Source organism: Falco biarmicus, chromosome 7 (assembly GCF_023638135.1).
Source record: "Falco biarmicus isolate bFalBia1 chromosome 7, bFalBia1.pri, whole genome shotgun sequence".
NCBI classification, from domain to species: domain Eukaryota; kingdom Metazoa; phylum Chordata; class Aves; order Falconiformes; family Falconidae; genus Falco; species Falco biarmicus.
Window position 1 is genome coordinate 23866192 of NC_079294.1, and position 16711 is coordinate 23882902.

General features: G+C 37.6%; 1 protein-coding gene across 1 annotated transcript in view; it reads right to left on the reverse strand.

Annotated features, from left to right (window-relative positions):
* STARD9 (StAR related lipid transfer domain containing 9) overlaps positions 1–16711 on the reverse strand; it is a 113996-nt gene that overhangs the window by 60364 nt on the left and 36921 nt on the right. Inside the window, exons 4-7 of the mRNA XM_056345141.1 lie at positions 3316–3432; positions 1273–1305; positions 1104–1165; positions 376–488 (exon numbers count right to left, since the gene is read on the reverse strand). Coding sequence (XP_056201116.1) covers positions 376–488; positions 1104–1165; positions 1273–1305; positions 3316–3432 — 325 coding nt within the window. The remainder of the gene's footprint in view (positions 1–375; positions 489–1103; positions 1166–1272; positions 1306–3315; positions 3433–16711) is intronic.

Below are 16711 nucleotides of genomic sequence, written 5' to 3' on the forward strand. Positions count from 1 at the left end.
TATGTACTGCTGCCAAGGACTGAACCAGGTATAGAGGGACCTTAGGCTGGTCTGGAGAACTCATTTAGAGCTGACGTTAGTGGATTTCTTGATTAAGATTTCTTTAAAACCAAAGAAAGCAAAACACTATGGCTTCCATATGACTTATGCCTGGAAAGGCAACAAGAAAGTGTAGGATATCTAGTCAGTGGGATAACAGAGGCAAAGCTTTCAGTGTATTACACATGTTCATATTAACAAGCAAAATATTTGAGGAAAGTAACGCCTGAAGAATAGAAGCAATTAGGATCACACCAGGAAAATATGCAAAGACACATACAGATCTGATCCACATTTACTTGAAATTCTGATGCTAGTTGTGAAGCCCACTCTCACCTTGTACATATGGTCCTGTTTCAGGGTGTTCTCGGACTCGAAGTGTGTAAGGTTTCTTTCGGTCTGACTGTTTTAACAGATCTCGGACACGCTCATTATAGATTTCAAGAAAACTGAAAAGCAAAGAAAAAAAAGAATGTAAAATGCAAATTATTAAAAAAAAAGGAAGCGTAATTTTGACAATGTAAGTACCTAAATCTTACATAGATCTTTCATGATATAGTTGATGAATTCATTTGTGTTATCTCTGTTACTACCCCTTCCCATGCAGTGCATGTAGAAAGAACACATAGTAGCAAATTTCCAAGAAGCAAGAGGCATTTAGTATTTTATTTAAGAATTCATAAAATATGCTTTTTTAACACTGTGGACACAGTCCACAGATTTCCAAACATAATGCTTCATTAGATCACTGGAACAACAAATAAGAATGGAATGTAGGATTATGGCTCAAATTTAAGAGTTAAACAAACAGGAAACAATTTTTTAATGCACTCCTATTTCAGCTGTCTATACAAAAGTGAACAGACAGCATCTAAAGAACTATACAGAGATCAAAAAATAAAACCAACAGTTTCTCATCTATTCTCTGTGTTCTCCCCCTTGTTCCAAAATGATTAGGCAACTGAGAAAACAGAAACAAAATAAACTAGTCTTTACTCTGTTTGATTACAGGAATATGTTGTTGAAAGCCTTCATAGCATTGGCCAAAACACTGACAAGCTTACCTGACCTTTACTCTGCAAGATGCTGTCTGGTCTGAGTAATCATCCTTCCTTGAAAAAAGACCCTGTACAAATCAGAACTTTACATAAGTTTTAAATCCATTGAGAAAATCTAACTGCTTAAACAAATGCAAGTAAAAAAAAAAAAAAAAAAAAAAAAAAAAAAAAGTACCTCACATATACGAGGTGTCAGCCCAATGGATGCCTTCAAATAATAAACAGAAAAAAAATTAAGCAATGTACTTGCTGTGACTCTTGCAAAACTTATTTTTAAATAAAAGCCAAGTTACAAGAAAAGGACAGAATCACAGTGCAGCATTAAAGTAATGACTGTATGGTGGATTACAACACAAACCACCCTGGACTGTAGGTCAGAACAGCATGGCAATGTTCTACTACTCCAGCTGAAGCATCTTGCATGTGAAACTGCAGGGTCTCACATGCTGTGCCATGTCAGCTGTTTCAGCTTTAGTGCAAACGTTCTTTACAGCAGAAGTCATTTTAGAGCAACCTATACAGCAGCAATGAGAAGTTTAGAGGCAACACTGAAACTAGCTTAACTAGTCATGAGTATAATGTTTTTTTCTTATTCTACTTTTATTTCTTTATGCTATGGCATCACAGAACAGGCTTGGAACAGCTTTATGTTCTAGATTCATAAATCCAGTCTCTCAGAGAGAATGGTATAAGGCTGCTAACAGCACCCAAACTAGCCAATTTAAACTTTGCCAAAACAGTCTACACCAAACTGAAGTAACAGTGTTTTTCATGTGATAAACTGCTCTTACAACATGATTGCTTGCACTTCGGTGATCCAGTGCCAACACACCCTGAGAAAGACTTAGGTAGAATCTGCTTGCTGAACAGCACGAAAGGATTTTAGAAGGCACACTTGAAATGGTGTTAGGGGAAGAAAGTCCAAGTTCATCAAGTGAACCACCATGGGCAAAAGTTCAGTTTATACCAAACACTTGTTTCTTCCTAGTTTTGAACACTGTTTAACAGTGAATACCATGAAATATTAAAGATCAGATCAAAGTAGGATTCCACTGGAGAAAAAAATCATTTTATAAGCCACAAATCTCTTCAAAACACAACACCTGGAAATTGCCTTAGAAATAATGATAACTTCAAGATGTGAACATTCTGAATTGCTAAGATATTTTCAAAATAATGTAATAACAAATATCCTAGTTTGTCACCTATTAACCACAACTTTAACAATTCTTCAGGCTTCCATGGTGTTAAGCTTGATTTCACAGAAAATGGATGGAGAATCAGGTCATGATTTAACAAAAACCTGTTGCTGATGTCTGTGGGGAAAACAAAATCAAAAAATCCGAACTCTTGTCAAAAGTACAAACCATGCCAGAATAGTCTTTTTTTCTTATCTTCAGGGTTAGAACAAACTTTACCCTCATTTCACATTAAAAATTGAATCCCATGGGTGTAGGAAATAGTAGTCCACTCATGCAAACTGTTAATTTTTTTTTTCTTTAGTAACAGGTTTCACCATCAGCTGAGAATATTTATGGACAGAGATCAAATTGTCTTGTGTTGCAGCAGAACACAGGAAATCCTCAACTGACTTCATTGATCTGAGTACCAAGACCAAAATGCACTTTAAGTGGTTCCTGGTAGACAAGAATCTTAAAATGCAACAGCTTCATTCAAATACATTTCAAAACTGGAAGTGAAGAAAGTACTAGTTTCCACAGGCCAAAGGATAACTTCTGCAACAGATAAATGTCTCAAGTACAGAATGAAGAAGTTACAAAAGTATTCCTGTGAATTGTATCCAGTTTTGTTTGTGAAAGTGATTTAATTTCAGCATAGGTCAGATAATACAAAATATTCTCATGGATTTTTTTGGCTATCTTGAGCTATAGATTTCTAATACAGAACTATTCAGAGGCATAGATTTCTTCACCCCCACCCCCCGCCATAGCAGTAAGATTCATACATAGTAAAATGAAGATTATCTAAAATAAATATTTAAAGTACCGTCATATTTTCTAGCAGTTTAGCTGAAACTACATTATTTACCTAAATGTAAAGGCTTGACTCTCATTTTATATATATATAAATACCAAATAAAACATATATAAAAGCTTTCTGCTCAACATGCACCATAATCACTGTTTCAAAATAAAGCAATATTTCTGCTGGACATCCTGCCCTCAACTCAGAGTGTAAAATGAATGGCGTAACTCACAGGTGTTCCCATCATTGTGTAAGTTTTTCCTGAACCTGTCTGTCCATATGCAAAGAGGCAGATGTTGTATCCTCTAAATGCACCTGACAACACAGAAGTGCCAAGGTCCTGGAACACCTGAAAAAGACCAAAAGAAACAAAACAGTCCATGAATAATTGGATAATTAAATACTCCTCCCTATAAACACTCTGCATTACCTGTAGGTCTTGAAGCTTTAATAACTCCTCGGGAACAAGCATCTCCACAGTATTTGTCTTTCTAATTTATCAGGCACAATATTAAGCACCCAGTGTTCACTTGTTAGATCTTCCTCCAGATGCTGATACACCAAGCATGGTGCTGACAACGAGCAGTAGCGTTTAATTGTGCTTCCTTGCCTTTACTACTTTACACTTAGACTGTATGATTTCTCGAGGATCTCTCCCACCCCAAGTTTTTACAGTCCTCAGCATAAACCTGACAGAAAACGTGATCAAAGCTCTTTAACGCAATTACATTAATAGGAGCATTAGGCATCAGAACTATAGGTCAAAAGCTAAGCAAAGTCTAACCCGTAGCCTGCAAGCAGACCTCACCTAAGCAATACTTCTATCTTGCCTATCTGGTCAGTAAGTGATACCACCAAAGGCTAAACACTATTTTCTGTTCATGCCACACGCATAGTGATGTGCCACCTTCCACTCATTGTAATGCAGAGCTAGGAACTGTTACCATCAAGTCAGTGTCAGCCTCTAGGGGCTTCTAAAGCTTGCACTGTTCCCACTGTGGCTGCAAAAGTTGGACCATCACAGCCAGACTACCCGTACAGCAAGATCTGAACAGTCATTCCTTGTGTATTTTGAACTTTCAAAATAAATGTTACAAGTACTAATGGTTTTGCTATTCACACAGAAAACTAGCTAGTACATATAGAGAGATGAATGTGATTTCAGTGTTTCACTGCTGTGAAGTCTCACTCACTGCCAGGTCATTTGCTTCTCCAATGGACAGATAAATGTACTAAACCTAATAAGAATCAATAGAAAAACATATTTCATAAATATCACCACTTTTCTATACTCTCCAGAAAAAATTAGTAAAAAAAACTCTGCCAAGACTTTTATTTTCACATCATATTTCAACTCAAACTGAGACAAGATGCTAGTTTCTAGCTGAAGAATCAGCAACGTTCCCATGCGGCAGAATTTGGCTACTCCTGCGTGTATTTGTAAGGGTATGTGGCATGTCAGAACATCTGCTTCATTAGGATTATCAAATCAAGTAACTTTTCCATGCAAAGAATACAGTGAAAGTCATAAACAAAACACATGAATACAAATGTAATAGACAAGGTATAACAAAGATAGTGACAAACTCACCAGTTGCTACTGGACAGGCCATTAAGAAACTGAAGCATAGCTTTGGAGAGGGCCAAGCTGGACTTCATAACCAACAAGTGGGGGAAACAAGAGGAACAGGAGGATTTTGGATATTTGAGGAGGGCCTGCAGGGCTATACAAAACTCATTAAGGAATGTTTAAGGTGAGGTGATCAGAAAGGAGAAGAGGGTATATACGGGGCTGGTCTCATGTAAGCAACAGTAGATCAGTACGCTTGTCTGACTGAGCCCTGTGCCCGATTACAACAGTCTGTCCTATTTTCTTACTAAATCCTTTCTTGATGATCTTAACATGTAACCACACTCCATCCCATGTGTGAATGCTGTTAGGACTAGACGCCAGCATCTGGAGAGACTGGAGTGAATTTGGGGACAGCAATGGAGTCAGAAGACCTCAGGCAATATAGCCATCACATCAGTGGTGCCAGCAAATGAAGCCAGTGAGAACCTCAGCATTGGTAGCCAGTGTGGCCATGGACCTAAGAAGTGTGGGTCCAGGGTGTTAGCTACTGGGGAAACTGGGGGGAAGTAAATTCAGGTCAGCAACCGAAATCAGCCTCGGGTTATATGTCCCCCATATCTGTGGTACCAGCAACTGGACCAAGTTAGAGTCTAAGTGCCATCCATTAGAGTGGGATTATGTGTCATAGCATCTATGTCCCAGCTACTAGGGGAACTGGAGCAGTGTGAGGGTTTGTGTCAGCAGCTGGAGAGGGGACCATGGGTCCCAGGGCCTGTGTTGCAGGTACCAGCTCCTGGGGTAGGTGAGGTGAAGCAAATGAGCATCTTGGCATCAGCACCTGGAGTAGAGAAGCACCATGGATGGGGGGGGCAGAGATGGGGCTAGAAGGCTGATATACATCAGTGTGGGCATGTGTAATTTGCTAGCAAACTTCAAACTGGATAAGCTGGTGAGAAGGTGGTACAGACCTTCTTGATTTGACCATAAGCATGCCATTGCTTTAGAGCATGGTGGTAAACAGAACAAGCTACATGCTAAACACAATGATTCTGGAGCTTCTCCTTTCACTAATATTGATGCACTCCCTCTAGCCTCAGTAAAGAAAGAGGTCGGCCTCATATTTACATCACTATAACAGATTAACTTGGTTTCCATCAACAAAGATATCTAGAAAAGCATCTAAGCATTAACAGCAGCCATGCAAATCACTGTAACCGATTCTTGGCAGGAGTCATCAATCAACGCAAGATATAAGTCAAGTTCCTTGACATTGTACAGCCCATAGATCAGTCTAATGACTTCAGAAATCTGTTTAACTAATCCTTTACAGTAAATCTGTACACTGACCAAGGACAAGACAGGAGACTCAAACGAGTATGCAGGCCAATAATGACTCACTAAACAAACTAGTGGCTTTATATGTGATCTCCGCTCTCTTGTGCCTCCTGCAATTCTCTCATGGATATTTCAGCACCCACCACCCCTACACTGCTTCCTGCCATCCTCCTGCGTATCTTCTCATCCACTCTCAGCTGTCCTTGGTCCAGAGCAGAGACACAAGGTGTAATGCTTTGGGGAAGAGGATATGACTGATCAGTCAGAACATGGGACACTGCCAACTGCTCCAGCATCTGCCAGCTACCAGTGGAGAGGCATACAAGCCTGGCACCAAATACCACAGACTAATTCTCAGCCCTGGCAAGCCACAAAGAAATTCACTATAATTTAAATGTGTCATCAACTGCATGTCATACAGACTTCTAAAAGATGGAAGAACGGTACCCTCTTCCAAATGTCTTCCATGTTACTCAACAGTCCTTGCCTTCCTCCCCTCCACTCTTTGCCCTCTGCACCCCAGCTTCCAGAATTCACCTCCTCTCTGCATCCCCGGCTTTTCCACTTTGCTCCTTACTATTCACTTAGATGCCATAATCCTCCAAGACTGCAAAGAAAAACAATCATAACATAATTCCTGAGCCACTTAACCTTTTTGCTTAAGGCCTTCCCTCTTAGGTTTGTGCTCCGATGTGAATTCTCCAGTAAGCACTGGACAGCAGACGCACCATTAGGATCTCTTTCCTAGTTGGTTGACACATAAAACTTGTAGGAACGTAATATCAGAGATCTCTAACCCTCTTTCAAATTGGTTCAACCTAGCCAGTTTGGTCAAGAATTATTGGTTAACATGGGCCAAAACCAGACAGCCATTGTAAAAACACTTTTTTTTCAGAAAATCAGGATAAGAGACTGTGGTTACTACCTATTCAGTAGAGTCTAAGATTTCACCAGCTATTTTTTTTCTGTAGATTCTGCCTGCTCTGGCATACTTCAGCTCATGAGGTGAGAAGGATCTTCACTCACATTCCAAACTGGACTACTGTGGGCTAGAACACCTCTAAGACAGGTCACTTGAATTCAGAGCAGGAGAAAGAAAGTTTCTCCTGTGTGAGTGGCTCAATGATTTTCAGTAGCTGGAAATGTGAACAGAGAGGAGGAAAGAATCTAAATTCAAGATGAAAAGAGCTAAATCTGAAGATTGACAGAGGACCGGGGAACAACCAGGTAAAATAACAACTGCTGAGAAACAGTAATACTGAAAGGAGGGAATGAAAAGAGAAGGGGACTGATATAAGGCTCTGAATAAGGAGAAGGAGGTTACGGATTCAAACTGGACAGAGTTAAAGGAGGGAAGATGAGACTAGTATTCATTTGGAGCAACAAATCAGTGGGAAAGAGATCGAATTTGGAAGCCAAAGCTCAGGAAACCATTGTGTTGGGTTGATATGGAAGACAAGGAACAGGGACAAAAGTGTGAAAGGCAGACATTTGTAGATCTGGAGTCTAAAGGGTAGAATTTTGGGACAAGCCACATGGGATTGGAGTCAAGCAGTATAAAGAACAGGATTAAGAAATGACAGGATGCGTTATCTCCTAAAAGAAGAATATTCAACTCCAAAGTCCCAGTTAAGCAAAGCTCTGTTACATTTAGTCTCTATTGAATAAACGTGGCTACTCAGACGCTTCAATTCAAACGTGTTTCAAATCAGTCCTTTTTGAATTAGGCCTTGAGAGAAGCTGTGTTATTACAAACAAAACTGGTTAACTCTGAAAACAGTGCCATAACACTATGATGATAATGAATGAGAATTTTAAAAATTATTTACTGAAATCCAATTATAAGTCAGTTCATACTGTTTTGTGTTTGTTCTTTCTGGTGAATTTCTCTCTCTCCTTTTGTGAGGATAAATTACAATTCATTTAATTGAATATAGTCTCAATTTAGTCAGAAAAGCCTCTTTGTTTTAGTGTACTGCAGAAAAAAAATGGAGAAGTGAAGCAGAGCAATGAATTTATGGCTTGCTTAAAAATAAAGAAGAGTAATCGAAATCAAAGCTTTTTCTTTGCCAATATCAGAGGCATTAGTCCAAATACGTATCAGTATCAACAGCTGCAGATTATATAAGAAGTACTACGATTAATCATTTTGGACATACCTACTAACATATTTCATGATATAATGGAATGAATAATAGTTTTTGTTAATCATGAGGAAAAAAGAAAAAAAAAAAAGGATTCTTCTGGGATTCTTCCAAGTCTCGTTTTTGAAATGAAACTTCATGAAGATGAGGTTTTACAAAGAACATGCGTTGGATACAGCTTCCTGCAGAGAGCACACCATTTGGCCAAGACAGCTATGTCTTCCTTGCATGGCTGCTCTGTGTGATTGACACTGTTCAGTTTGTTCCATGCAAGAATGCTTCTTTCAACAAAGCCTTAATTGGCTTTGCTATGCCTTGTTCTCACACTTGCCCAGCTGTATGAGGTCCATATCACATGGTGATCTGTGAAACACTCTACAATTTATTACCTGTCAACTGTCCTAATAGTGGAAAAACCATGCCTTTCTGAAAAAGTTATGAGAAGGCATTAAAGACAACTGTTATCATTCCAGGTTCTTGGCTGGCATGCTCACTACAAAGCTGCCAGGTTCCAGTTCAAATCTAACAAATCCCGAATCATACAAGTTAGCCCTCATTACAGGACTTGCAGTACAGATGTAATGTAGAGAAGGGGAGAAGTTTTGGTCTTAATTATGCAGTTCAGGCATACCAAAATGCTGTCCATGTTGTTGCAATATCTACATATTTGGGGTTGAAACTGTTTAATATTAGATAAGGATAATCTGCTTCAAGTATAACAACAGATCACTTAACCATTTTAAAACCTACTTCAGTGTTCCTTTAGAAGATACAAGAAATAACTCAGTCTAAATATTTGCAGAACAGGTAAGTTAAGCTGCTCACTGTGAAATCCTGTTTAAGAAGTTGTGCAGTTATGTACCTGTATGTTAGAAGCATATAGAAAGATCGCAGCAGGAATCCTGCCCTTAAAAAAACATAATTGAACATATAAAAAAGGACTCAAGTATATATTAAGGTACAAGGCTTACCAACACTTAAGCAGCAACCTAAGTTTTATGACTCAGTCCTAACTCAGACAAGGAATCACAGAACTTAATTTCTGAAAATTACAGTGTTAGTAATTTGCCCTTGTCCAAACTAGAAAACCAGGCCATTTTAACTAAAACTTGTTTTTAAAAAACATTTTAAGGTTTACAGATTTATGTGCCAGGGAGGCTACTTTTACTATGATTCAGTTAAAAATAGAACTATATTCAGTTTGATCTTACCTGTTTTCTTGATTTTTTGAAGCCATTTGTACAATTCATAAGCTTACACTCTTTAAACACATACAAACTTTTTCAATCCTCTTTGGCTGTACTACCAGACTGAAATCACACTTCAGCACATGAGATAGGCAATTGCTACTCAGGCGAAGTTCAAAGCCTCAGGTGGTACAAGAGCAAGCTGCAACAGTTAATGCAGGAAACTTAGAAGATCCTGGCCCAGCCATGCAGAAGGACCTTGTGATCATCAACAGCTTGAACAGTTACACTATCTTTCTGAAGCAGATAAATGATTTTCTAAATGCATAGCCAGTGCACTGGAGTACTGTTGACCTGCCCAATGTCTTTCTCCTCTTTTTGTCTCTCCCCCTCCTTCAGTTAGCACCATTTCTCTTCAAATAAGTGGTTTCAACAAACCTCCAGTGCAAAACCTTTTAATCTTATGAAATTCCACATCATCCAAAGAAAACTACTATTCAAGTAAAGAATAACAGACCCAAATCAAATGCTCCAGAAACTTGGGCTTGGTATTAACAGCCCTGACAAGTGCCTTTAAGTGTCTATGAGATGGTAGACTATTTGATCACAGAAAGTTTTATTCCTTGCCTCCCTCTTAAAATATATTAATTTTTTAAATTAACATTTTTTAAAAATAATTTCAGGATTATATTCTCATTCAAAATTGTTTTAAAGACAAAAAAAATGTCACTCTTAAGAGATTTTACACATCTCAAGTCCAGCATCTTCGTCTAGAATTACAAGGTCAAGTTTACCATTGGCTATCATGCTGAAGTGAATGCTTCTGTGTGGGGTAAGTGTGCCTGCTTCCCACCAGTTTATGCTGCTTGCTTTTTTTCTCCTCTGGTTTGCACACCAGCTCTTTTACTTTAATCACTACGTATTACACAGGACATTTTTAACCAATTCTAACACATACTGTTTAGACCTGGACTGTAGAACTTTGAAGACACAAACAGAAAATACGTCAGATGAAGTCTCACTACAGTGTATGTTTTTCAAATATTTATGTGAACACAGATTCCGAGGCCATCTAAATCCTAAAAATTCAATTTCATATAAACAAATGTATCAAAGAAAAGAATTTTCATATGGTATATAAGCAAACATTAAAATAAGGATATATTCAGTTTCTAATTGCTGTTATGTAGGGAAACAAAGACGAAGTTGTAATTTAGTGCAGTCTAATTATTACTATTGAGTTAATCCTAATTAAAATTAAAAGCTAGGAAGATTGATTATATATTTGCTTTGAAACCCAAATATATTAGAGGCCAAAAGAATTTGCCACTCTGCAAACAACCTCCAAAACTTTGTTGGAAGCAAAACAGCATGAAGTGCAAACTGCAGTCAGCTTGGAACACAAAGTTTGTATCAGGTCACCCTTGATAAAAAAGTGTGGATTTATTACCCATTTCAAAAGAAAATAAAAATCGATGAAATTAAATAAAAACTGAGCCACATTTTGAGGTTGCTTTTTCTAAAGTACTTGAGAATTTTAACCTTTCCCCACAGACCATTTTTAAAATGGCGTCTGAAGAATATTAATTGGAAATGCACCTTGCATTATGGAAAGACACAAAAATTGAAGGAGCCCAAGAGATTTCAATGAAAGCACACTAGCCTGTCCAAAGAAACAGTGATAACCAAGTGACAGGAGACTTTTTTTCCCAAGTGATGGGAGACATATTTTCTCCCTGTTGAATAAACCTTTATAAAAACTGTTTCACAACATTAAAATCATAAAACTCTTCCTTTTTAGAAACTGTGAGTATGCTTTGCAATTAGATTTGTGGGTAAAGAACAAAACCTTTTTCACTATCAGGATATTTATATCAGGGAATGATACTCTGTTCTGATTTTTTCCCATTTGGACAGCAGAATCAGAAATCTTCTGACGGAAAATTTTCAAGATACTCAAAAAACCCCTATTTATTAGCTTGAGATTATATCACATTTTATTACATTAGACCTGCATGTCTCTGTCTAAATATGCATAGCAGATGCATGACTGTATTTTTTTCTGGAATGAAAACATACCAAGAAGAAATAAAATATAGCATGGAGCACATCCAGTCAGACATCATAAGTGACAGGCATTTATTATTAACAGTGACAGTTTGGGACTTTGTTATTTTACATTGAAATCTCTGCTTGAATATTAGAAGTGTGAAGCATCTTGGTTTTAAACTCATATTTACAAAAAGGCATATTTATGTTTGCAATAAAAGTTTTAGCATATCCTACTTCTCCCAGCTGCCTGTGTATATTATGAAGCCCTTCCTTTCTTCCATATTCCTTGACCTCCAAGTTACTATGAAACCACTGGCCTGTGGATAAACCCTGTAGTCTATAACCTTCTGTGTGTCACACACAAAGGACAGAAGTGTTGGTTGTCATTTTTTCTTTTGATCTTAAAAAAGTTAGAGATAATTAAACTCTCCTTTAATGCACATGATTCAAACTAAAGCTATTGACTATTGTGACACAAGGCTTAGTTAATATCAGTATCTTTGACTTTTAATTGAATTGATATGCAACTAGGACAGCTGATGACAGCAAATATATACTTTACATTGTAACTGCAACAGGCTTCCTTTATTTTGTGATAATTTCCCTCTTATAGTAACAAATGCTTTGATTTTGAATATAATGGGGGTATTTATCAGAAATGAAGTTTTGGCAATATAAATTTACCGAATATAAAAACTTTCCTTTCTTAATCCAATCAGAACCTGAATTGCAGAAGGAAACTAAAATTAAACTACAGTAAACTGTCTGTTATGCTTTGGGGTTTAATAACTTGGGAAACAAAGTTTTCCCAAGTCACTTGAGCGAAGTCTCAGAGTAACTTGGGGGGGGGGGGGGGGGGAAATAGTTCGGTAAAACCTCCAGGGACAGCATAAAATTTGAAAATTTGCAAATTTCAGGGATCAATACTGATAAAGGTTATGGGGTTTGCTGGGGGTTTTTTTGTTTGGTCGGTTGGGTTCTGTTTTGGTTTTTTTACCCTAAATAATTTCTGGTAAATAGTACTTTGCATTTTGCTTAGACTACAATGAACAGGCTAGGATCAACTCTGACTGAAGCAGAGGAGAAGGGAGGAGAAAGTGGAAAAAGTAGAAGAGAAGGAGCTACACCTTTGAGGTGCACAAGCTAATACAATAATTTATCACGTCTTATTTGTATGGTAAGATTTCTTATTTGCAAGTGTCTGAAATGGTCAATATTTAATGTTATCATTAAAAAACTAAATTAAACTTGGAAATTTCAAGGGAGTTTATTTGGTCAAGGCAAAAAAACAGACAAGAATAAAAGCTTCTGGTAATTTTTAGGAGAGGTTTTTGAATAAATAAAATTGCTACTTGTTACAGGCATAGTCCACATGCATCAGTATGAACAAACAACTCACTAAAAACAAACTACTTGTACTGTAAAACATTAGACTAAATTCAGAATATTAAGATAAATACCCACAGATTAATAACTGGAACCAAAACCAGAAAAAAATAATCTTCTTGCATAGCACAATTTTAAAATAGCCTTTAAAACCTCACTGATATAATGGAAGAGGAAAAGACTAAAGGAAGACATATGCCAACAACTGCTTTTCAACATAGAATCAACAATGACTTTATTAATACTGAAAAACTCAACAGCTCTATTTCCATTAAAGGTTTGCCACACAAGCAAGAAAACAGAAAGCTTCATCTGTAGATCAAAAGATTGAGAGCATCTAGACAGTTGCAGCAGATCCAGGTATAAAATGAACTTAGTATAAAAAAAGGTGCTGTTATTTACTATGCAAACAGAATCACTCTCAACTGATAGGTCAGGACAGTTTAAGCATGTGCATAAAACATAAGAGGCTCGGTCCTTCAGTATCTATTTGTCACCATCTCCGCTATGAACTACAGATGCGCAGGATCTTATATTTGGTGTGTTTTCCTTACAGAATCTTGCCCCCCTCAAGCTGTTACTGTTTGGGTTATGAACAAATTCTGTTTAATTAAAATTGTTGCTACATCTCAGTTGTAACATCCAAGACGTGGATTTAAGGTGAAGAAATATCTCATGGAAAAATATTATGCAGAACTAAACAATTCCTGCCAAAATAATGAAAGCCTTGGTTCTAAAACCTTTACAAACTCCCCCAAATTAATTTAAATAAAAAAGGCAGAAAGAGGATGCAAGGAAAGAATATCTGAAAACAAATTTAGGGGTTTGTTCCAATAATGCAACGGGTTTTCTGCACATGTTTTCTCTTAAAGAATATTAAATGTCAGCTGAAGGGCTTTCTATACATGGCCAAAGAAAGCACAAGCAGAGGGAAGCACATTATGCTGATCAGCTGCACAGAAGCCTCTACTGCGATGTTAGGATTACTTCAGCAACACTACTTTTTGGTTTGAATAGGATAAAAGGGGGGGGAGGGGGGGGCGCGGAAGCATCAGTTGGTTAGTTTGGGAACATTTCCTCTCTCTTGTTAAGAGGCCGCAGCTTCACAACTAGGATTACTTCTTTTCCTTCTCTCTATCCAGCCTTTTCAGTTTATTTTCCCAGTCAAACCGGAAGCAGGGGAGTGAAAGGGACAGCTTCTCTCCAGCTCAAGAAGCTTGGCCCGTGGCAGTGGCATTTGCACCAGAACTTAAGAGACAGTTCAGTTCTTGGCTCTGCCAACAGACTTCGTGTGTGTCCTTAAATCCCTTCGTGCTTTAATTCTCCCTGTGAGAGACAACAATGATTTCTTTCTTCATCTTATCAGCTGTAATTTTTTTTTTTTCCAGTGGAAAAACTGCTCTTTGTGGTAACATACATACACACACTATATTTAACAGCATGAAAATTCAAACTTGATGAAGGTATTTAGGTGTTATTGTAAAATAGTAGAAAAAGTCACAGATAATGTATGACAAATATATACTGTTTCTCTGGTGGGGCAGGAGTGAGAATATGAGAAACACTGACTAGGTTGAGTGGTTGCTTTATATTCCTGCCATTTTATTACTGAATTATACAATCATGGAAATACACCTTATCTGCTCATCAAAAACCTATTTCATTTTGAGAAAAGAAAAAAAAACAAAACAAAAAAAACACAAACCACCAACTGTGCTTACCACATCAATCTAATTTATAAACTTTCTGATACAAGTCTTGAACCTCTAAAAATTCTGGAGTACTCAATCAGCAAGGATGGAATTCCACCCTCTTCTTTTCAGGTTTGTTCTTTGTTTGGTTTTGTTGTTTGGTTTTGCTGTTTTCTTTTGGGTTTTTTTTTGGGGGGGGGGGGGGGGGGGTGGTTTTTTTTTTTGTTTGGTTTTTGTTTTTGTTTTTTTTATTAAATTGCTGGTATTCTACTGTAAACGTCAACGTGAAAGAGCAGACACTCATTGCAAAAATATTACCTGGTATTTTCACCTACCTGTACAACACCACAGTCTTCTCAGATCCCTCTTTTCCTGCCCAACAGGGATTCCTATTGTGCAATCACTGAATTACAGAAAAGTAATTTGAATGCAACAGCCACACAATCCAAACCCCACAGCATTTGACATTGTATCAATATCTGACTTAGCTCAGTCCAGTTATACTTGTCAAAACAAAGCTTTCCACACAGGAAAAAGAACCTGATATGATTTTTGGCTTTACTAATGAATACTTCAAATAAAACAAAATGTAGCGTGTAAATCTTAAATTTTATCCTGGTAATTCCTTCATCTGCCCATCGAATTAAGGTAGATGAATCCTATCCCTTAAGGACTGAATTAAACCCCTTTTATTCAGTGAATTGTGAAGCAGATGTTAGGCTTGGTGATTCTCTTCAGGAGAACTGCAGTATTTGTTAGGGAGATACAGTGAAAACAGCCTCTGTTTTTCCTCAAAAGCTAATAGGTATAAACCGTTACTACGTAACAGGAATCACAGGAAAAAGACTGTCTGGGGAGCTGTTTATTCCTCTGATCTAAACCTATGGATCAGCTGGCAGAAGTCCAACTTCAGACTTGAATTCTCTTTCAGTACAGATATTCTGTAAAACAGAATTGTCACAGGTACTCTATTTTTCCAAGAGCCCTGTTCAATTTATGTAAAATAGCCCTTACAGATACAGTTACTTGGACATACACAATTTCTCATGCATGTCAAAGGAAAATTCAGAGCAGTTGTATAATTCTGGATTTCCTTCAGGAATACATCCTGCTTAACTCCCAGCTAAAGAACACTCCTTGATTGATTTTGAGCAATTCTTCACTTGATATGAGAACTTCTATCATGGCACAATTGCACTAAAAGCAGGGGGGGGGGGGGAGGGGGCACGGAGAGTCAAATTGATCCATGTGTTAGGAAAAAAATGAACATTACTAGATCAGACATGCTCAAAAAACACAAAAGATTCTTGTTATGCCTACTTTCTGCAAAAGAGTGAATGACTCTCTTGCAGAAGGCAATGAAAGACTGTGGCATCATTGTATTATGGAGATTAAAACGAACAAGCATCCTCAGGGAAACCAAGGAGAAAATTAAAAGTAAATAGCCAGCCACACACAACCTGCCACATTGTGTCTACAAACCACTTCACGAGCAGACGAGCAACTATTTTATTTCTCTGTCCCAGGAACCTGAGACTGCAGGTTTGAATGTTGCTCTATCCAGAGATGCTTGTTTGCTGGGTTGGAACAGAATTCCTTCCTGTGCTATGCATCTTCACCAGCAGAATAGCAACATGCTGACTTACAGTAGTGCCAGCAATATGCAGCTAAGCAATATTTCTCCTGAGTGAATTCTGGGTCAGACCACGCAAGAATGGAACCACAGGGGAAACTAAAAGCTTCAGCTTTTCTAAAGGCCTAGCAAAAGCAAATGTCACAGCTGGAAGAAGAAGCACAATGTTCTCTACATGTAGTCATACTGTTTTACTCCACCAGGACCAGAAAATGTTTCAGACATCCCACACCCCTGTCCCAGATATTACTTCATGCCAGAAAAATAAATTTAATTTGTCAGTTTAAATGTTGTGATGTGATCATTATCTGTGCCTGAATGTCTACCAAACAAAACAAAACACAAAAAAAAAAAGGGAGGGTGGGGAGGGGAGTAGTTTTACTAATATCCCTTATAATGAGCAAAATAAATACTGTGAGAGTTATTAGGGTTTTTTTTAATACTGAATTATATCGTTCTTGCAATGAAGAGAGCAAGGAATAAATAATAGATTATAATGAAGTTATAAATATCCTGCATTTTCTACCACCACTGCTAGCTCTTGGCTAGAATCCCAGGTCATTAGCGGATGTCTGTGATTCCATGTGAAAGGAAAGAACAACATAAAATTAGTAAGTTTTATTGTTT